Source organism: Herpailurus yagouaroundi, unplaced genomic scaffold (genome assembly GCF_014898765.1).
Source record: "Herpailurus yagouaroundi ecotype Mexico unplaced genomic scaffold, PumYag 569, whole genome shotgun sequence".
NCBI classification, from domain to species: domain Eukaryota; kingdom Metazoa; phylum Chordata; class Mammalia; order Carnivora; family Felidae; genus Herpailurus; species Herpailurus yagouaroundi.
Window position 1 is genome coordinate 1967050 of NW_024412786.1, and position 23399 is coordinate 1990448.

The 23399-nt window shown below is 40.8% G+C and overlaps 1 protein-coding gene across 7 annotated transcripts in view; it reads right to left on the minus strand.

Moving 5' to 3' along the window:
- Positions 1 to 691: 691 nt before the first annotated feature.
- Positions 692 to 23399, minus strand: part of MAJIN (membrane anchored junction protein) — a 25241-nt gene continuing 2533 nt past the window's right edge. For 2 of the 7 annotated variants that reach the window (XM_040465957.1, XM_040465955.1), the window contains 10 exons: positions 18524 to 18641; positions 11344 to 11389; positions 9608 to 9683; positions 9320 to 9445; positions 8160 to 8191; positions 7754 to 7866; positions 6485 to 6548; positions 2567 to 2639; positions 1639 to 1756; positions 857 to 1031 (listed from right to left, as the gene is read on the minus strand). In XM_040465957.1, the coding sequence (XP_040321891.1) occupies positions 986 to 1031; positions 1639 to 1756; positions 2567 to 2639; positions 6485 to 6548; positions 7754 to 7866; positions 8160 to 8191; positions 9320 to 9445; positions 9608 to 9683; positions 11344 to 11389; positions 18524 to 18641 (812 nt within the window). In that variant the 3' untranslated portion in view covers positions 857 to 985. Of the gene's footprint in view, positions 1032 to 1638; positions 1757 to 2566; positions 2640 to 6484; positions 6549 to 7346; positions 7551 to 7753; positions 7867 to 8159; positions 8192 to 9319; positions 9446 to 9607; positions 9684 to 11343; positions 11390 to 18523; positions 18642 to 19346; positions 19485 to 23399 lie in introns of those variants that run through there. The other 5 variants (XM_040465959.1, XM_040465958.1, XM_040465960.1 and 2 more) reach the window with 5 other exon arrangements.

Consider the following 23399-nt stretch of genomic DNA (forward strand, 5'->3'; position numbering starts at 1 on the left):
ATCCAGGGTGAGGCAGCCTAACAAGGGGCCTGCAAGGGACCTAGGCATTCCAGCCCCGACACTGCCATTAATCATGGGAACCTTTTAGCATCTGATGGACCGTCAGCTCTGTTTAAAGACTAGAGGTGACAAGGACTCATTACCTCACAAGGTGGCCCATTCTAATACTGGACATTTGTAACAGTTAGAACCCTTTGTTCTGAGCTAAACTGAGTTTCCCTAAATTCCCATTTGGTCTTCTGTGGCCACACAACACAAGTCTAATCTGTCTGTCCCAGACCAGCCTCTGGGTTACATGAAGTCAGAGCTGGGGTGCCCTGGGCTTCTCCAGGGGCCCTAACCTGGGCTGACCTGCAGTTGACCTGAGAAGCTAAACTGTTCTCCTATCAAAAGCCAGAAGGGGTAGGTGAGTGGAAAGCATTTATGCACTGAGGGTGCACTTTGGGGCCAAACTGGGTGAACTGGGGACAGATGATGTCTTGGGGGTCTGTGGGGCTCTTGAGTCTTACAAACTTCATTCCCTAGGCCCCGGCAGGGAGGCTAAAGTTTGCGGTCAGGTGCAGACCCCACCCACCCAAAGCATCCCACCAACAAGGACCAGGCAGACCCAGGGGAGGTTTCAGGCATTGCTTCCCTGTATCTTCAGGGAGAAGTTTTCTCTCTCTCTACTTCATGAAATTCAGTCAATAACTCTTCGTAAATAATTTATTTTCATTAGGATCCTAAGTGCTGGAGACGAAAGACCTAAACTGGCCCTCAGAGCGTACAATTCTCAGACTAGAACATTTTAGGAAGTTCTTTTCTTAGTGTTTTAAATAGAAAAAAAAAAAATCCACTGTAAAGAGGCAAAGGATAGGACAAACCCACAAGAGGACTCAGAGGGTTTAGGGCCCACGTTCCCCTTGACTGAAATGTCATGCATGGAGGGTGGAACGGGAAGAGTCATTGCGAGAGGACGCTCTTCCCACTGCTGCATCTGGAAGACTCACCGGCTGCTCTTTCCGAAGAAATAACGAAAGGGGAAGAGAGAGCTGCAGGAAGGAGAACAGAGTGGCTTGAGATTCTAGAGGTCCCTCCCTTCTCCCAGTCCCATTAGGGCTCCATTAGCTAGGACATTTTGGCTTCAGGGAACCACTGAATGGATTCAAGTCTGGAACAGCATTTGAAAAGGTACCCAAATTCAATTATACTCAGGAGGGACACATGAAGGAGAATTCAATGGGATGGCTGAGCTCTAGATGGATAAAGGGATTTGCTAATTGTCTTCCGCAAAAAGGACTCTGAAGACACAGCCTAGATTCAGAGAGGAGAATGGAAACATTTTGGTAACCGAAGCATCTGAATGACCTAACGGTAAGAACAGGCTCTGTTTAAGCAGCATTTATGGGACAAGGTCCAATGCTAGGCACACTGGGGTGGGGTGGGGTGGGATGTGTAAAAGCGAACAAGACACGGTCTTTATTAAATTCAGTTAGGGCCCTCGTGCTGTCTCATTTCCATCCTGTATCCCGGGAAAAATAGAGATTATGTGGGGAATCTGCTTGCTTTTCTAATTTCCCCAAAAGATTCAATGAGGCAGACTCTGGAGCTAGACTGCTCTGGGTCTCAGTTTAATGACAGGAGAGAAATCCATCCTACCTTAGAAACCCAAAGAAGCCATTGGTTGCCAGCTCTGCGGGTCTTTCCGGTGGAGATGGATTGTCTTGCTGCAATGGGGGGATGATCTGTCCCACTAGGCTGTCCCCCAGCTTAGAATCTGCAAGGAAAACACTCAGGCAGGGAAAAGGTATTAGCCCAGGGACTTTCACAGGACATCTAGTATGGGCCAAGGGCAGCCTCACACCATCTGTTCGAAGCTAGCCAAACTGTTTGTTGAGACCTTCCCAATTTCATCTCAGCCCAGTAAGATACTACTCTGACCTTGGACTATTTTTAATTGGGCCCCTGAGATTTTTACACGGCTTAAGTCCTAGCCACCCACCATGATGTTTTCTCATGGAATGACAACTTGTTGAAGAACTCATGTGCTTACATCCCTGCATCTGTGATAACTACAATCCATACTGAATCCTCATGCTGGACATCTTAACAAGCATTTCCAGCCTTTGCTGAACATCTACTGCACCTCCAATATTCACATTAATGCCCTGAAGGGAAGAGGAGGAAAGACAGCTTCCCAGAGATTATTCTCCAACGAGACAGAACAGTGAAACACATCCCTCCCAACTTTTCTGTAAAACTTATCACCCGTATAGAACTGTTTTCAAATAGTGGGAGCATCAATTTCACCATCATTTGCACAGGAAGGACATCAATTGAAACATCAATTTCACCATCATTTGCACCATCATTTGCATCGTTTCCTCTCACTTCTCTTGGAAGCTGAGGGAGCTTTTACGATTCGAGGGCAGGCCCCCACACCAGAGGATGGCCAACAAGAGTCTTCATGGGAGCAGGTATATCACCCAGCAAGTGTGCCCAGACTCAGCTCTGTGTTGCTCTGCTCATCAGAGAACGAAAGAGGTCAGGATGATTATTAAAAGAGAATAAATTTCCCAGAACCTACCCTGTTCCTGGACATCAGTGATATCAAACGTTGGGCTCTCCTGACATTTCTGCTTGTTTTTTCTTTCCATGTTCTGATAAAAAGAGGACCAAGAAAAGTTTTAAACTCGACTCCCATACATCTTGGTGGGCAGGATGCTATTTGTTGGTTGGTGGTTAGTCAAGGAAGACTTCGCAGGGAAAGTGCTATTTGAATGGGGTCTTGACAGATGAGTGAAATTTTATCATAATGGGGGTGAAGAGACGGTCAGAGAGAGCAGGGCATTTTAGACAGGGACACGGTGTATAGGAGGCACTACCTTTAACAACTAAAAAGATGAGTGTGGCTAGAGCTGGGGTAGTGGAAATATGACTATGGCATAAGCAGGCAGCACACTATAACTCAGTCTTCTCCCTGGGCTACTCCTTTACAGAACTTCTTTTTTTAAAGTTTATTCATTTTTTGAGAGAGACAGAGCATGAGTTGGGGAGGGGCAAAGAGAGAGGGAGACACAGAATCCGAAGCAGACTCCAGGCTCTGTAACCGACAGTACAGAGCCCGACACGGGGCTCGAGCCCATGGACCGTGAGATCGTGACCTGAGCCAAAGTTGGACGCTTAACCGACTGAGCCACCCAGGAGCCCCTACAGAACTTCTTTTAATACTTTGAGGAGGACATCCTATAACCTGGTTCCAAGCCCACATTTCCAGTTGATACCCCAGTATTCAGAATCATGGTTCATATATTTTCTTTGGGACTCTCTGCTAACTGGCCACTCCCCTCACCTGGAAAGGGCCTGACTACCTTAGCAGTGCTGGGAAGTTCCTTGAGCCATTGTGCTGGTGAAGAATTCTACAGCCAGGGGCTGTGGACTATCAAGGTGGGTCTGGGAGGCAGAGGTATGATAAGCCTCTAGGAAAGTTAGGATGAAAAAAAAAAAAAGAAAGAAAGAAATTAGGATGTAGCCTCCATCTTAAGCATGAGTTGTATTTCTAAGATAAACATTTCCATAAACCCTCAATTTCCGGAACACATAGGCTGCTACCTGGGTCATACTGCTATAAAAGTGAAGGGGAACTCTTACCTCTTCTAAGTCTCCACGTGCAATGGCTTGCAGTCCACCACAGGGTGGAGATGGAATTGAGAGGGCACAGCTCTAACTTCTAGCTTGAGAAAATGACTCTTACAAATTTAATGAAACTATGGTTTGGAGCTTAAATTCTGCTGCATTGGCTCTAATGAAAGCATCTACTAAGGGTGGCAGTGGGGAATAGAAGGGTTCAAAGGCCCTGGGACAGAGGTAAAGATCTCTCAACCAGGGCAGATTCCCCTCACAATATAGGTTAGCATTTGTGTTCTCCTAAAATCTTGACAGATGTCTCCTCAGGAAAATGTCACAAGAAAAGAAAAACATAGCCTGAAATTAAACTGATGGTACCATCTGGGACATCCAACAAGACATAATAATATACGACAACCCAACACAAAACTGTCCTCTATATGTTCAGGGCCAGATCTGCTTAAAAGTATAGTTCAAGGGGCACCTGGGTGGCTCAATCAGTTGAGCGTCCAACTTCAGCTCAGGTCATGATCTTGTGGCTCTTGAATTCAAGCCCCACATTGGGCTCTCTGCTGTCAGTGCAGAGCCTGCTTCAGATCCTCTATCCCTTGCTGTCTCTGCACCTCCCTGGCTCACGCTCTCTCTCAAAATTAAAAAAAAAAAAAAAGAAATTTTAAAAAAAGTTCAAGCAGTTCAAGCAGAAGTGGCAAAAAAAAAAAAAAAAAAACGCTACACACACACAGCAGTCTGTTTTACATCTGCTCTCCCCCTTTTTGTCCTTACAAAGTCTGGATCTCTAGTCTGGCACCTCGAGTAATAAAGGGAATGGGTCTGCCTTTCCTTCCCATTCTCCCCAAAACACCTCTTATGAAACAGAGACCTTATTTAGATATGAGCCATGTTCTTCGAAGCTTTCCCTGTATCAGCTCCCAGTGGTGTCCTGTTAAGACATGACAGTCCACACTGACTGTGACCCTACATCTTGAGTTCCCCAAAGGGGAGAGAAAATATTAAGCATTGGACCATAGGAGCAAATTCGATTTTTCCATCTCAAGTGACTTACACTGAGAGCCACTATGATCACTCTAATTCAAGAGAAATCCTCTTTCTGGGAACAGGGTCTACAATGGAGACTGTCATTGGGCTTTGAGTCAAAATCAATAAACATGTTCCTTTTGGGTTTTGTTTCGGTGTTTTTTTTTTTTTTTTTTTTTTTTTTTTTGGGCTCAGAGTTTTTTTCTAAACCCAGTATCAGGTTGAAAAGGTAATTATGTTGAGTAAGAAACTGTGGGTACTGTTCTTGAGGGAGATGATGTGTCAAACTAAGAATAGGAAGGTATGAAGGATAGAGAGTGAGGGAACTGTTCTTTTAATAGTAATTATCTTGGTTGTATAAAGCGTCTTTGTTCTTCAGAGCTTCATGTACCCCTCCTGTACTTTCTCATTTCTTTTTCTTCCCTCTTGAAAGGATAGAAGTATAGAAGAGGGTAATCATCTGTCTACAATCACTCAGTGGGCCAGGTGGCCATGGCATAATGGGTCCTATACCCTGCCCCTACCCACGGAGCCAGAGGACTGAGTCCCTAAGGGTTCTCTCTTTCCCTAACTAAACAATAAATTCCTGCAAGAAAAACCATGTTTTACATGTTTGGGTGCACCCCAGCACCTAACACAATACCTTGCAAACAGGAGGCAGAATAATCATATAGAAATGAAAATCACTTTACTTTCCTACTTAAAAAATGTTTTAGGGGAAAGCCTGTGATCTTGAAGTTGCCCTTAAGTCTTTCAAGATCCAGCCTGTGCTGATCTCTCCAATAACATTTCTTAGCACTGTACTCTAAGCTCCAGGTGCACTGGCTTGCAGTCACCAAAAGCACTATATTCGTTCCTCTTGGCTTTAGTTCTCTGAGCTACTCTGAGAAGCCTCCCTCCCATCCACCTGGTTTGGGTGAGGTTCTCCTTTGTGGTCCCTTTGTTTCCTTTATTCTTGCACGTAGCACATCTATCAATAATTGTCTGCCTAGCTTTTTACACAGTTGGCATTTTTAGGGGAGAGCAGGAGATCTCTAGTACTTGGCACACAGCAGACACGCAGTCAGTTTGTCGAATAAATGCACATGTTTTACAGATACTTACTGCATAACTGATCATGCTACGGGTTCTGGGAAGGCGAGGGAGGTGAACAGGGAGTGTGACCTTAAGTAACTTTAAATACTTAAGGTCAGAGCTACTTTGGAGAGATAAGCGGAAAGTAAGAAAAAGGCACAAATAACAGCTATTTCAAGAGGGGAAGAAAAGAAAAAGAGGACTCTTCCACAGGCTACTAAAAAAGAAGCCCTGAAATGCAAGAGTAGCAGGTAAATGAATATCTAAATGGGGAATAAACCTCACAAATGAAATCAAATGCCACTGGGGCCAGCCCATCACTGCTCTAAGTGAAGTTTTCTCTTACCAGTATCCCATGCTGATGTATGCCTAGCTTGTCTATAAAAACTAGATGTTCCCAGACTCAGACCCCGGTGCAGATGAAGGCAAAAAGTTTTCTAAAACGAAAAAATTCTATACCAGATCCCACCCCGATTCAACAGACCTATTTTCTTCTCTCACTGCAGAGTAAAAGAAGCAGCTTTTTAAGCTGAGAAGAAAAGGCCTTTTAACAAAAGGATTCATCGATGTGTGTATTATGTGGCTACTTTTGGGACAGGTTGTGGCAGAAGTAGAGTGGCTGAATGTTATTCTGCAGATGGTGAAACCTGAGAATGAGTTCAGTCAGTTCAGTCTGTATTTAGGACCAAAATGTGCTGGTAACAGGAATTATGACTTGTTACAGAACAGGAACAGCCAAAAGCCTTGCAGACTCCATTTTGGTGCTTACCCTCCTGGTTTCCATAAGGGGCCTCTTTTTGCTGGGGCCTTGGCTGGAAATCCCCATCTTGGCCCTGAGGTGGGGAAAAAAGCCCAGGAAATGTTACTGGCAGCAGCAACATCACATTTAAGCAAATGTGGCCTAAATGAATATTTCAGCAGGTTGGCTATTTTTATACCACTCCTGGCCTACGGAATAAATTGCGTGGCCAAATTTTCTTTGGGTGCTGCTTTAATTCACAGCAGAATCCCAATTTGAAACATTTAAGGATCTAGGGGTTGAGAAAGGGAAAATGTGATTGACAGCAGGTAATCAGATTTTGAAATACTTGACTGCATCAAAACCCAGAGAAAGGGAAGATGTGAGGCCTCATCTCCATGGAAAATTCAGTCAAATAGAACAGAGCAAAGCTTCACACCTCCAAGTACCTTCACATTCCACCTGTCTGGGAAAGAAGTTTCCTGACTCTTCCCTGACATGTGCATGTGGAGGGTAGAGGCCTCAGTTCCCTCACGGAACTGTTTGCCCACACGACCCCAGGAAAGAAGCAGCTGCTCTCTGGGAACATGGGCTGAAAGCACTTTGGGCTGGGGAGCAAACCACACCTTGGATTATTCCAGCTGCCCTCTCTGGGTGCAAGTTAAGAATGACTGAATTATCTTATCTTTACTGATTCACTCTGTCCCTGACAGATTGTAAAGAATAAAGTAAGTAGCCTCCACAACAGCAACTTCAACATGTTAAGGATATGTTCAACATTGACCCTAATATTGCAGTATTTCACCCATTGACTGATACATACCCTCTTGTACGTATTTACATTTTAGCTCACATTCTCTCTTAAAGGCAGATTTCCAAAAAACTTCACTGCTTACTAGGTAAAATAGAATTTTATTTTATTTTTTTCTCTCTTGAGGATTTTTCTGTGTTCTTATATAATATGCTAGGACTTCTTAAGTCTTGGGCCTTCTGGTAGTGTGACCATACTGAGTGCTGAGTATGTGTTGGATTCAATTGTACATAGATGTGATCGCCTTTCCTCATAGTCACTGTCTTGATGAGCAGAAGACTCCCACTTTGCCGAGGAAGGAACTGTGTTCAAAATACTTTGCAAACATCAACGTGTCTCCTTCCCTTAGTCCACCCCCGGAAATAAGCAGGTACCAATGTAGGCTGAAGACAAAAAGTGACTCAGCGAAGGACAAGATCGGCCAGCAGCAATAGTTGGCAAAGCCTAATGAGGATGCAGGATTTCAACTCTCTCCCAACACCACTGACCTGTCCAGCTCTGGCCTGTGCAGGGGGCTGGGTACTTCCACTCGCGCTCGTTTCCTCATCATGGCTCCTGCTGCTTTCGTCTCGGCCGGCACCTTCAGAGAGGAACCAGACTCCTGTGACTCCTTTTCCAGACCTGCTCACGAGGGCACAGTGAAGAGAACTCCCCATCTAGAAATTGCCTACAGCAACTTTTAACACCAGCTTCGCAAGTGAGGCTAGATATCGTTGTTAGAGACAGTCTTAGAAATTTAGCCAAGAGGAAAAAGATGGTCTCGTGTATACAATTCTGATTGGACCGGGGCAGCAACCAAGGGGCAAAGTAAGAGGAAGAGACAAGAGCAGGACTTTTCGGACAAGACATGGCAATAAAGGCGATTTTCATCTTGTATAGAAAAGGCAAACTTACCAATCCAAGAGGACTGTCATTTATTGGTTTCCCTACAATGGAAATTTGAAGGTTATAATGGATCAAGATGCTGTTTCACCTGGATTTCTGGCTACCACTTATTTCTTACAACTGGTCGTAGACAAAAAGCTCTATGTATGCCTTTTCCCTTTTCTGCCTGGTACCACTTTTGCTAGAAATCTGGGGTCTTCAAACTCTCTTCCCCTATTTTTTAGACTTAAAGAACTATTGTCATCTACAAGGTCAAACATACTACATTTATATTATATTCTAATGATATGCCACTTAAAAGGGAATGATCCTTAGTATAAAAGAAAAAAGGTAGGGGCCCCTGGGTGGCTCAGTCGGTTAAGCGTCCGACTTTGGCTCAGGTCACGATCTCACAGTTTGTGAGTTCAAGCCCCGTGTCGGGCTCTGTGCAGACAGCTCAGAGCCTGGAGCCTGCTTCCAATTCTGTGTCTCCCTCTCTCTGCCCCTCCCCTGCTCACACTCTGTCTGTCTGTCTCTCTCTCACACAAATAAATAAACATTAAAAAAAATTTTAAGAAGAAAAAAAGAAAAAAGGTAGAACTTCAGACATCAGTGACAAATGAATTGGGGAGATACTTTGAGGCAAGGCCTTTGCACTCTTTTCCAAATCAAACTGGCAGGTATCTATTTGTCCCTCTATGAGTAAAAATAGCAATGGCCTTCAGAGATTAAAAACCTGGAGATGCCTTTAAGATACCGCTAATGTAAAAGTCACTGAATACTCTAAAATGGAAGGAAGTATTTTTATATAAGAGATCTCTTTCACTGAGTGATTACTGTCAGTCAGACTTTGTTTATTAATATGTATAATTTATATATATATATATATATATATATATTTTTAACAACTCAGTGAGATGGGTGCTATTATTATCCTTCGCCATTTCACAAAGGGGGCACAGAAAGATTAAGTAACTCATCTAAGGTCACACAGCTCTCAAGTGGCAAAACCACTGGGATTTGAACCAGGCCGTCTGGCTTGGAGCACTTGCTCCTAACCTCTACACTGTGTGGCGTTAGGGCCCAGTCAGGCTGGCCATTTTGCCATACTGACCTTGCAATGCTAACCCATGGACATTCAACCTTCCCTATTTCTCCTCCACCACTAAAACTTCCATCATTCTACTTACCAGGTGACAGGTTTTCATGAAACCATTTCATCTCCACATACAGAGTAAAAACAAATGGATAGGGGGCCAAGACGATTTCCCCATATTTGAATTTCAAGTGGGACACTCTTTCCCATTTGCTTTTATCTGAGAAATGGTGCTAAGGAGTGAAGAAAGCAGTCAGTACGAATCCCTGAGTACTATTCTAGGGATAAGACCCTTGCCCTTCCCTGTCCTACGAGTCTGCTGCTTCCATTTGAATCTATAGTGTGACCTGCAGCTTATTTCTATCCTGAAATGAAAGGATACAGGGAAATACAATGAAGTGTTCTGTAGCAAATGGCTGCAGATTGTCCAAGTTTCCCAAGACCACACGAATAGAATCCTGGAAAAAAAATCTGAAATGAGTTTAATATTGTCTAGTCCCAGCCAATCTGTCCATTTACACCTGTCACTGCTTTTTGCAAACCCTTCATTCTATTAAAGCTGAACTATGTGCTGTTCCCTGAACATGCCTTCTGATCCTCCATTTCTGTGCTCTGTTCCCTCTGCCTGAAATGCCCTTTCTTAGTAATGGGGGAGTAATGGAGGGGGCCAAGATATGAACAATGGGGTTCCAGGCAATGGGGTTCCAGGGCTTACTCTCTTAACCATTCATTAGGCACAATGCCTATCAACAAATGTTTTCTGAGTAAAAGAAGATGAGAATATCTGCCTGAAAGCTGAGAGCAAGAACACAGAAAAAGCACCTTGAAAACTTTGGTTATAAATGTATATAAATGCTCCCTAGCTACCGCATACTGAGCTACTGTGTGGCAGGCACTGCACACATCTATTTCTAACCCTCACCACAATCGTGAAAACAAGTACTGTTTATCAACCTCACTGACAGGTAAGGAAGCAGGCTTGGAGAAGGTAGGTAACTTGCCCAAAAGTCCCATCGTGAAGGCAGAACTTAACTCAAATCTAGGTGTGACTGGCTCTGAGGTCTATGGTCTCTCCACTTTGCTAGATACTGCCTTGCACTTTTCTCTGCCCATGTTAACTGAAGCAAAGTGAAATAAACTCTGCTCTACTTACAATTAAAATAAGCAGAAAACTCTCATGGTTCTATTATTAAAATAATTGTTATTTATAACAATGTCTCTGATCTCCCACAAGATTCTAAGGTACCTTCAACACTTAGCCAAGAGCTATAGATACCTTTAAGGCTAGGACTCAAATTTTTGGTTTCATAGAGTTTTGTGTTTGTATATTTCATTGTATTCAAATTCCTTGAAATATGACAGTGTATGTCTTTATAAATCTGAACGGTCCCAAATCACTGAGTTGTGAAGTCAGAAGAGAAATAAACTAGTTTAGAACTCTCATTTTATGAATAAGGCAATTAAGACCAAGAGACAGAAATGATTTGCTGGGGTTCGCACTGCTAATCAGTGGCTCAGCCAGGGCTGGAATCCAAGGCCAGCGCCCAGAGCTCTGACTCCTTGCCCAACGCGTTCACCAATTCACAAAGCTGTTCACTTGCTCAGTGTTTCTCCTGTGGGAGAACCTAAGTAAGGCTGGGTAAAGGAGGAATGAAAATGAAGTGGGAATAAAGCAATTGCAAATGTTTCCAATTAAAATGAAGACACAGCAGTCTAGTATGTGTATTTACAATTGAGTTTCCTGAACGTCAAGTACCAGGCAGTGGTTGGGAGGGTGAGGCTTCCCAGAGCTTTGGAAGGCGGCAGTCCTCCAGAAGCTTTCTCCATGCCAGCCACCACAGAAGAGAGCTGCAGAGGGCTGGGAACTCTGGTGGAAACAATAGAACTCTAAGCCTCAAAGGTGCTGACACTTCAACTAGAAGAACTGAGAAAGGATACAGGCTTTAATTTCCTTGGAAAAGCAGTTAAGTTTCTTTGCAGAGGAACTACGGCAGGGAGAAGCCAAGTGATCAAGTGGAGGTTGTGACTCAGTTCACAGGAAATAATTAAAAGCTGGATATGGACGCATCCTTGGCTTAAAGAATAACTTTCCCAGAAGTTGTCTGCTTTTTCCCCTACCTCCAGCTCCTTGAGGATGACTTCCTTATCTTCTATCTCTTCCCCTCTAGAAGGTAAACAAACAAGAGATAAATAAGCTGAGAAGGAAAGCTCTGAAGACGCTAGACTCTACTGTCAGTACAGAGTAGACAGAAGAGCAAAAATGACACTTCCACTGAGCTACAGAAACATGACTAAGTAAGAATCGTGTGTGTTGACCAACAGCTCATGGGAAGAAGTGATCACGTAGGTGGTATGGTCTGAGAACTGGTAGAAGGTTGTTCCAAAATATCTTCCCCATTAACTTGCCAAGACCTGAAATTAAGTTAATAATTTGTTAGACTTGTTGTACTCAAGTGTAGTCTGTGGACCACCAGGCATCCTCAAGCCCCTGTCAAGTGTTCTTGAAGGCATAACTCTTTTTATACTAATAATAAGACGTTATTTGCCTTTTTTTCCCTTGCTGTGTTAACATTTGTAATCATTAGTACAAAAGCAACGGAGGGCAAAATTGCTGGTGCCTTTGCACAAATCTAGCTAGTTACACTAAACTGTACTAGCAGTTGTGGTAATCTTGACTGCCACACAGGAAAAAAAAATCCAGCTTCATTTAATATATTTGAGGAAGCAAGAAAAAAATTAATAATTTTATAAAATCTCAACCCTTAAATACATGTCTTTTTAATACACTATGTGATAAAATGGGAAGTATTCATTAAGTACTTCTGCTGCATACAGAAATATGATGGGTGTCTTGAGGAAAAGCACTTGGGCAACTAACTGTTAAAGTTGCAGATTAAACTAGCTGCTTTTCATGGAATGGTATTTTACTTCAATGATCAGCTAACAAACTATAGTCATTATACAGACTTAGAAATGTGACATTTCCTCAAAAATGAATAGTGAGCTTATCAATTCAAGCAAAACAACTGACAGTATTTATTTGTGCCAATGATGAGTTTTGGGATTTCAAGCAAAATTTGAACTTTGGAAAACTCAATCCACCACAGTGAGATTGACAAGTTTCAAAAACTTAAAACACTTTTCTAAGATTGATCGTGATATTAACAGATATGATTTTTTGATATTATATAATGAAGTGTGTTGACATTTGGATTATCTATATAAGTCAGTCAACCTATATTTTCCAAATGACCAATGAAACACGTTATGTTACAAATCATCCTAGGTAAAAGATTCACTCCCAGAACAAGACAGATTTTAATACAGCAGAGTTCAAAAAGTTCACTGATAGAATTTCAGATTCCATATTGCAACTAACTTTTAAAAAAGTACCACAAATCCCAAAAATAAATAAATGTTGAAAAAAATTAAAAAAAAAAATAATAAAGTACCACATTAAACAAAACCAAACAAAAAAACTATCACTTCTTAAATTTTAATGTAGGGTCAAAGAATGCCCACAATAATCTGTGAAGGCTATTAACACATTTCTACCTTCCCCAACTACATATCTATGTGGGGCTGGATTTTTTTCATATAATTCAACCAAAAAAAACAGACTGAATGCAGAAGCAGATATAATCTATCAGCTTTCTATTAAGCCAGACTAATGAGATTTGCAAAAATTTAAAACAATGCCAATCTTCTCATTAATTTTTTTGTCTTTGAAAATTAGCTATTTTTAATAAAAATGTGTTAACACTTAATGGATACATTATTTTAAATTAACTAATACATTTTAAAATTGTGCTAAAATATATATAACCTAAAATTTGCCATTTTAGCCATTTTTAAGTATACAATTCAGCAGTATTAATTAGACTCAGAACCATGGTGTACAACCATCACCACTATTTTTCCAAAGCTTATCTTCCCAAACAGAAACACTGTACTCATTAAGCAATAACTCCTCATTCTCCCCTCCACCCCTCCCCTGGTGACCCCTAATCTATTTTCTGTCTCTATGAATTTTCCTGTTTAATATTTCATAGAAGTAGAATCATATTTTTCCTTTTGTTCCTGGATTATTTCAATTAGCATAATGTTTTTGCGGTTCATCCATGTTGTACAGGTATCAGAACTTCATTTCTTTTGCAATTTCTTTAGTAGCTGAATAATATTCTATTGCATATATGTATACAGCACACATATAACTACATTTTGTTTATACATTCACCAACTTGATGGCACTTGGGCTGTTTCCATCTTCTATCATGAATAATACAGCTATGAACATTGTTGTACAAGAATCGGCTTGACTCCCTGTTTTCAATTCTTTTGGGCATATACCTAGGAATGAAATTGCTGTGTTATATGGTAATTCTATGTTTAACTTTTTGAGGAACTGCCAAATTGTTTTCCATGGCAGGTGCACTATTTTATATTCCCATCAGTTCTATACAAGACTTCCAATTTCTCCACATCCTTGCCAACTGTTATTTTCTGGGTTTTTTGTTTTTTTTTTAATACCCATCCAAGTAGGTGTGAAGTGGTATCTCATTAAGGTTTGGATTTGCATGTCCCTGGTGTAAGGATACTGAGCATCTTCTCACGTGCTTATCGGCCATTTGTGTATCTCATTTGAAGTAATGTCTATTTAAATACTTTGTCCATTTTTATTATTTTTTAAATGTTTATTTTTGAGAGAGGGAGAGAGAGAGAGCGTGTGCACAAGCGGGGGAGGGGAGAGAGAGAAGGGAGACAGAGGATTTGAAGCAGGATCCACACTGTCAGTGCAGACCCCCATGGGGAGCTCAAACTCACCAACTTCGAGATCAAGACCTGAGCTGAAGTTGGTCACCTAAAAGAGCCACCCAGGCACCCCAGCCTTTGTAGATTCTTAAACTGGTTTATTTTGTTGTTTTTGAGTTGTACTTCTTTTCTTTTAATGTTCATTTATTTATTTTTAGTGTTTATTTTTGAGAGAGAGAGCACAAGCAGTGTGGGGCAGAGAGACAGAGAGAGGGAGACAGAGATCCCACGCAGGCTCTGCACTGTCAGCACAGAGCCAGACTTGGAGCTTAAACTCACAAACCATGAGATCATGAGCTGAACCAAAATCCAGAGTCGGATGCTTAACAGACTGAGCCACCCAGGTTCCCTGAGTTGTACTTCTTTCTATATTCTGGATATTAAACTCTTACCAGATATGTGATTTATAGATATTTTCTCCCATCTGTGAGTTGCCCTTGCACTCTGTTGATAGTGTCCTTTGATGCACAATTTTTAAAAATTTAATGCAGTCCAAATTTATTGAATTTTCTTTTGTTGCCTATGCTTTTGGTATGGTATTTAAGAAACCACTGCCAAATTCAAAGTCATGAAGATTTGCACCTATGTTTTCTCCTAAGAGTTTTATAGTTTTAGCTCTTAAATTTAAGTCTTTGATCTATTTTTTGTAAGTTCTGTGTACAGTATAAGGGTCTAACTTCATTCTTCTGCATGTGGATATCCATTCTTCTCGGAACCATTTGTTAAAGACACTGTTCCTCCACTATTGAACAGTTTTGGCATTCTAGTCAAAAACTAATTGACCAAAGATGTGAATGTGAAGGTTTATTTCTGGGCTCTCAATTCTATTCTATGGTCTGTAAGCTGTTCTTATGCCATTACCTGTAGCTTTTTGGGTTACCTGTAGCTTTGTAGCAAGTTCTTAAATTGGGAAGTAGGAGTCTTCCAATTTTGTTCTTTATCGAGATTATTTTGGCTATTCAGGGTCTCTTGAAATTCCATGATTTTTTTTTTAAGAGAGAGAGCGGGAGGAGAGAGAAAATCCCAAGCAGGCTCCACTTCTCAGTGGAGAACCCAATGTGGGACTCGAACCCATGACCCTGGGACCATGACCTGAACCAAAATCAAGAGATGGATGCTCAACCCACTGAGCCACCTGGATGCTCCATTTCATATGAATTTTAAGATGGGCTTGTCCAGTTTTGCAAAATATGCCACTGGAATTTTGATAGGGATTTCACTGAATCTGTAGATTGCTTTGTCATCTTAATAATATTAAGTCTTCCAATCCACAAACATAGATATCTAGTAAGTCTTCAATTTCTTTTGGCAACTTTTTGTAGTTTTCAGTGGGCAAGTCTTGCATCTCCTTGGTTAAATTTATTGCTAAATATTTTTCTTATTGGTACTACTGTAAATGAAATTGTTTTATTAATTTTCTTCTCAGATTGTTTTTTGCTAGTGTATACAAATACCACTGATTTTGTGTGTTGATTTTGTATCCTGCAACTTTGCTGAATTCATTGATCAGCTCTAATAGGTTTTTTGTTTGTTTTGTTTTTTTGGGGTGTGTGTGTGTGAATTCTTTAGGGTTTTCTACAGGTAAGATCATGGTTTCCACAGATAGAGATGGTTTCACTTCTTCCTTTCCAATTTGTATGTATTTTATTTCTTTTTCTTAACTAATTGCTCTGGCTAGAAACAAGTACTATGATGGATGGAAGTAGTGAAAATGAGCATCTTGAGAGAAAAGCTTTTTCATAACTGAGTAAGCTGGCTGTGGGATTTTCATATATGGTCTTTATCATATTGAGGAAGTTCCCCTCTATTCCTAGTTTATTGAGTGTTTTTATCATGCAAGGGTGCTGGACTTGGTCAAATGCTTTTTCTCTCTCAATTAAGATAATCATGTGACTTTTTCCCCTTACATTCTGTTACTGTGGTGTATTATATTGGTTGATTTCTGTGTGTGTGTGTGTGTGTGTGTGTGTGTGTGTGTGTGTGTGTGTGTATTTAATGCTTATTTATTTTAAGAGAGAGAGAGAGGGGCGCCTGGGTGGCTCAGTTGGTTAAGTGTCTGACTTCGGCTCAGGTCGTGATCTCGCGGTTCGTGAGTTCAAGCCCCGTGTCAGGCTCTGTGCTGATGGCTCAGAGCCTGGAGCCTGTTTCAGATTCTGTGTCTCCCTCTCTCTCTGACCCTCCCCCATTCATGATCTCTCTCTGTCTCAAAAATAAATAAACGTTGAAAAAAATTAAAAAATAAAATAAAAAAGAAGAGAGAGAGAGAGAGAGAGAGAGTGAGTGGGGGAAGGGCAGAGAGAGAGGGGGAGAGAATCCCAAGCAGGCTCTGGCTGTCAGCACAGAGCCAGACATGGGGCTCAATGTAACAGACCGAGAGATCATGACATGAGACAAAATCGAGTCAGATGCTTAACTGACTGAGCCACCCAGGTGCCCCTGATGTCTGTATACTGAACCATCCTTGCATTCCTAGGGTCTTTATCCCAGGAATGTAAACAGTGCCAATCTCCTCATTAATTTTTTTAAAAATATAGTTAACCTTTTTAAAAAATGTTTATTTATTTATTTTGAGGGGAGAGGGGCAGAGAGAGAGAGAGGGAGAGAGAGAATCCCAAGCAGGATCCACACCATCAATGCAAAGCCTGACGCAGGGCTTGATCCCATAACTATGAGATCATAACTTGAGCTCAAATCAAGACACCCAACCAACTGAGCCACCCAAGTGCCCCAAAATATAGTTACTTTTAATAAAACATATTATTTGTTAACATTTAACGACATTATTTTCAGCAATTTTTAAGAATTTTATTTAAATCCAAGTTAGTTAACATATAGTGTCATAAGGGATTCTGGAGTAGAATTTGGTGATTCACCACTTACATATAACACCCAGTGCTCATCCCAACAAGTGCCCTCCTTAATGCCCATCACCCATTTAGCCCATCCCCCCACCCAACACCCCTCCAGCAACCCTCAATTTGTTCTCTGTATTTAAGAGTTTCTTATGGTTTGCCTGCCTCTGTTTTTTTTAATTTTTTTTAATTTACATCCAAATTAGTTAGCATATAGTACAACAATGATTTCAGGAGTAGGTTCCTTAATGCCCCTGACCCATTTAGCCCATCCCCCGTCCCACAACCCCTCCAGTAATCCAGTTCTCCATATTTAAGAGTCTCTTATGTTTTGTCCCCCTCCCTGTTTTTATATTATTTTTGTTTCCTTTCCCTTATGTTCATCTGTTTTGTCTCTTAAAGTCCTCATATGAATGAAGTCATATGATATTTGTCTTTCTCTGACTGATTTCTCTTAGCATAATACCCTCTAGTTCCATCCATATGGTTGCAAATGGCAATATTTCATTCTCTTTGCCAAGTAATACTCCATTTTATATATGTACACCACATCTTCTTTATCCATTCATCCATGGATGGACATTTGGGCTCTTTCCATACTCTGGCTATTGTTGATAGTGCTGTTATAAACATGGGGGTGCATGTGTCCTTTCGAAACAGCACACCTGTATCCCTTGGTGCCTGCCTCTGTTTTTATCTTATTTTTCCTTCTCTTCCCCTATGTTCATGTTTTGTTTCTTAAATTCCACCTACGAGTGAAATTATATGATATTTGTCTTTCTAATTTCCTTTAGCATAATGATATATTATTTTTGTTTTAAGTTTATTTACTTTTTGAGATAGAGAGAGAGAGAGAGAGAGAGAGAGAGAGAGAGAGAGAATAAATGGGGAGAGGCATTGAGAAAGGGGGAAAGAGGATCTGAAGCAGGCTCTGTCCTGACAACAAAGCCTGATGTGGGGCTCAAAGTCACGAACCGTGAGATCATGACCTAAGTTGCAGTTGGACACTTAACCGACTGAGCCACCAAGGCACCCCTAATGATATATTATTTTTAAATTAGTAAGTATGTTATTTTAATTTTCCTGTTTTAAACTGTATATGATACATATGGACAGGTATGACCCACATAACCAAACTCTTTGGGATCCTTGATAATCTTACGAGTGCAAAGAGATCTTGAGATAAAAAAATCTTGAGAACTACTGCTCCAAAGGTATGCCATCACTAATTTAGAAACTTACATGAATATTAATATATGAACTATAAAATACTTGGGAAACAGGGGTACCTGGGTGGCTCAGTCAGTTAAGCATCTGACTTCTGGTTTCAGCTCAGGTCATAATCTCACAGTTTCATGGATTTGAGCCCTGTGCTGGGCTCTCTGCTGGCAGTGTGGAGCTTGCTTGGGATTCTTGTCCTCTTCCTCTCTCTCTCTGCCCCTCCCTCATTCTCACTGTCTCTGTCTTTCTCAAATAAATAAGCTTAAAAAAATAAAATAAAATACATGAGAAACAGAGTCCTACAAGATGCTAATTCAGCCAGTCCCCTGGACAGGGGGAAGGTAGAGAAGGGATACCTGTGGGAATGTACTAACCTGTATTTGCAAAGGCTATTCTCTTAGCTTCAAAATTACCTGATACTGTTGCCATATCTAATTTTGAATTTATACACATTGGGTCCTGCGTGAAGAAACCTCGTCTCTGGAAACGGGTAGGTGAAGGGTTTTAAACTCATTGCTTCCAAATGATAGCCTAAATGAAATACAAATATTAGAGAATTATTAAAAAGCTAAAGATGGTTCCTTATGTTATCATATGGGAAAGAGAACCTGCCCAGTCTGTAGCGTCTCTTCATGAGTAAAATGTCCAACATTCAGCACCACTGCCTATGTCCCGTCTCAGATTTTACATTAATCACCTATTTTAATCACTTGGACCATTCTTCTACCTGCATGGGGGAAGATACACGGTGTTTGGGAATAATCTCTATACTTGAAATCAGAAGACCTGGGTTCGAGTTTTGTAGTTTACCTGACAACCTCGGGCAAATCACTTCTCTTCATGAGACTAATGATAACCAACATCTGATGCCTCATAAGGTTTTTGTTAGGATTAAATCTCTCTCTCAAACATCTCTTGAATCTATTCTCCCCCCTTATCCCCACTTTCCTTGGAATCTAGGCCAGTATGAAGAGGACTCAAGTCAAATAATGAAACAAACCGAATGTACCAATAGGTGGCACAATTAGGAAGACCTCTGCTGTTAATTTTAGATGAAGTTAAGGAAGGAACACACCTTCCTGCCACAGCTCATGCAGCAAATAAGGATGTACGCTAATGTTTCCCAGTGCTGTCAAGGAATGCCTTATCTTCCCTACCTCTCAACCACTCTTCCTTTTCACCACTTGTGAGACAGCCCTGTGCCACAAGAGTACCTACTATCCTCCTAGCACTTACTAGATTTACTTTTCCTATTCCTGAATCTCTGTCACTTAAGGTCCTCTTTGAGGGAAAGTCAGGAAAAGGGAAAGATGGGAAAAGAAGAATGGCATGTCTCTTCTCCTCCAAGCAGGCATTCGGTACACACTAAAAAGAATTAAGCACAGTGATTAGTGATTTTCTAAGTCACTGGGACTTTTCTGTGCCTCTTTTTACTTGTAGAGATAATAAACCCTGCGTTTTCTGTCTCTTCATATGGAAGTGTAAGTAATAAATAATGAGATGAGAGGTTCAGAGTTCCTGAGGATAAAAGCTACCTACACACAACACAAAGTATTGATTTCAGAGGTAGCTAAGATGGGTAGACAGAACAGGCACAAAGAAAGAATAATTTAGGTTTGAGTCTCGGGTCCAATATCCCTCTTTGGCTTCTCTGGGCCTTGATTTTCTTATTTATACAATAATAACAATTAACAACAACTTTTTTAGATGCCCTGCCTTAAGTGTCTTACATGTATCATCTCACTTAATCCTTACACCAAGGCTTTGAGATCAACAGCCCAAATCTGATAGATAAGGAAACTGAGACATTGAGAGATGAATGTTGGAACTGAGTTTCAAATGAAGTAATATGAAGCCAGACTTGATACCTCTTAACCACTTTCCTACTCTGCTTTCTGGGGTTTTTAGGACAAAAAAATAAGATAATGAATATAAATCATTTTGTAAGTATTAAAATACTATATACACATAAAGGACTATTTTCATTACTCTTTCCTCCATATTACCCCAGTACCATTTACACTCAGCAGGGAAAACTCTCGTGTGGTGGAGTCAGAAGATCTACGTGCCCAAAGAATGGAATTTCCCACAATTTCCAGAGTTCATGTCTGGGGCTGCCAGTAAAGAGATATCCCAGTGTCTGATCTCAGCTGCTTGGGATTAGAATGACAGGGGGTTGGAGCCAGAGCCCATGAGACTATTTAGACTAGAATTGCAGTCAAAAGTGAAAAGAAATACTTGGTGCCAACTGCAAAGTTACCAGAGGGGAAATACTGTTCATATCCTGAGGTGGGGTGGGGAAGGCTGGGGGGGGGGCGGGGGGAGGGGGTGGGGGGGTGGGAGGGAAGCTTGTTGATTCCCATGCCCAAGGCATGGCAGGAACCCAGCTAGATTTGATGGTGTTTTCGGTGCTAAGATGACTTTTCTAAGTAGGAAAGGAGCCTACCTGCCACAAAAGTTGCTGCCACAAAAATTTAGTTTTCAGTTATTCAAAGAGTTTTACTTAAATGCAGTCACCTCTCACCACAGACTGAGGGCTGGGGGATCAGAGCAAAGGAAATGAAGGACATTTGCTGGAAATGACAATCCAGAGAGGAAACTTCATGTACTGCACAACAGTGGCTGTCTGAAAGAGGTAACAACAGCCCTCTTCTGGCTGGGGCCTGCCTGTTAATTGCTGGCTGCCTGCTTCAGAAACAACCACACACTAATTGCCTCATTTGAAAATAAAGATTAGACAGCATAATCCAAAACAACCACATAGTACTATTGGTTCAAAGATTTCACAAGGTTATTTTTCAACCTAAGTACTGTAGTCAAGATAACAATATGGGGTCTTAATATATGAAGAAGGGTCACTCTCAATCCATTTTTAGGTGATCAAACAACACGATGGTGTTAAAACAAAGAAAAGTTTAGAAGCAAAATGCTTTAGTTGGAAACACGTAAGATTTGCAATTGGAGGATCAAGGCCTGAGTCCTAGCTCTGCTTCTTATTAGCCATTAGATCCTGAGCAAGTCACTTAGCATTGCCATTTCTCAATTTCTGCATCTACAAATGGGAATCCCATCTAGAACTGTAGTGGGATTAAATGAGATTATGCTGTAAATAGCACTCCATAAACTCTAGAATATTACATAAACATTAGCTGTTTTGATAGATTTGAAGAGTTTCTCTCTTAATGCTTCACTAGAAAAGCAAATTTAAGAGAGGAAAACTGACTACCTTTAATTTCAGTGCAAAATCTGACAAATCCCAATCAAGAACCTTTTCTTTGAAAATTTCCAAGAATGATATTTAAATGCCACATAGGCAATGATGTTCGATTTTTTAAGGTTTTAGTAATTTTTTCACATAAAGAAACATCTGGGTCAGTTCATAGAACCTAAAGCAGGGCTGAATGTTATATGAGGATAATATTGACTATTGAGGTGGAAGATAAGGAAGTGCTGTCACTAAATATATCTGGTGATATTTGATGGAAAAATCCTCCATAGTGTTAAAGAATAAAAGAGCTTCATAAGCATTTATTCAAAATACATTTACTGAGCAGATCTAATATGATAGGCTCTGTGACCATTAATGAGTGGGGGTAACAAAACAGGGAAATCCCACTGATACTATGAATTTACTACCCAAGTTTTAGAATTGAGATTGAAGACAGATGACCAGCAACTCCTTCCACCTTCACAAGTCCTTGGCTAGTCTCCAAGGTCTGCCTGGCTTTACTGAAGTATGTTCAGACTCTCTGAAGTCTGTATTTCCAAACAGAGATTCATGGTTGCCTATAGTTGGAAGCGCCCTCTGTTTTAGACGGTATGAGAATAAAGTGATTTCACCAAAGAACGAAATAACTTCCACAAGGTGTCATATAACTTAGTATGGAACCAGAATTAGCACTCCCCAAGATTGCTGATTCCTTTCACCCACGCATTCGCCATTACATCACAATACCCTGTCAGTCACTTTATTAAATTGTAACCCTGGTCACTCTTATAATTGTGGATGACTCAAGGCAAACTCAATCTGGGTATAAAGGCATCAAACCAAAATGTAAGCTTTTCTGATCAAATGTTCTTAGAATTATTTCTTGGAGTGTTAAAGTGTTCACATTTGTTTGTCTTCAAGCTCTATTGTCAAAAGGAACTATTCTCCGTTTCTTTACCTTGCAGGGTAGCTAGGATGGTTATGAAATAATGCAGGTATAACTGCTTATTTTAGTGCTCTACACAGGTTTTTCAATAAAGAATAACCTTTCTAAGACAAAACAAAGTCTTAAGATATGGGAGGGGACAGGGAGAGACTGATCTAAGACTACCCAGAATACTTTCGTGTTTACTGGTATGGTTCTTTCTCTTTAGGTTTCTTCCTACTCTTTCTGGTAAAATACAATCTTTAAAATGCTCTTGGCATTTGTTCAGGAATAGATTTGCCCTTGGAACTGTGTTAGATTTTGTTTTGTTTTGTTTTGTTTGAGAGGTAAGGAGTAACTAAAGTTTCTAACAGAGAGGTAGGAAGATGCCCTAAAGTGAAATTAAAAGGCCTAATGGACAAGTCAGTAGACCAGAAAGGAGTCTAAGTTAATCTCTTAAGTTACCTTTGCACCACTTACATCTTAACCATCCTAAAAGCTATTGGAAAAACTACCTTTAGTCAATAGGTCCAGAACTGTGGTCCTTATTCTAGAAAAGCAATAGAATGGTATCTCATCTCATCACCCTGCCCAGAAGCTCTGGCTTGTTACATGAGGATCAACCTATTAGCATTCACATCACACTGAATTCACTGTAGCACTCTAAACATCCTACCAACCCCAGGAACCCAAAAAGCATTTGGATGTAAAACTGAAGGCAATGAGAGACATTTTATCTTTTGGTTACACCATTGGGTGAGTTGACCTGTACTCACCCGTACATGTAGGGAAGAATATGTAAAATTGGTGGGGGGGGGGGGGGAAGCATCAGTAGTTTCAGAAGGGCAAATGGTTTAGAGAATATGCTTAGGTAGAGAGAAAGGAACATCTTTTACAACTTTGAGCTCAAAACTCTTGAGTCCTTGATGTACACATCTCGATGGTCTTAGTGACAGAAGACTGATATAGGAAAGTGTGAAAAGAAAGCTTGAGGGGTACCTGGGTGGCTCAGTTGGTTAAGCGTCCAACTGTTGATCTCAGCTCAGGGTCGTGAGTTCAAGCCCTGAGTTGGGCTCTATGCTGAGTGTGGAGCCTACTTAAAGAAAAGAAAAGAAAAGAAAAGAAAAGAAAAGAAAAGAAAAGAAAAGAAAAGAAA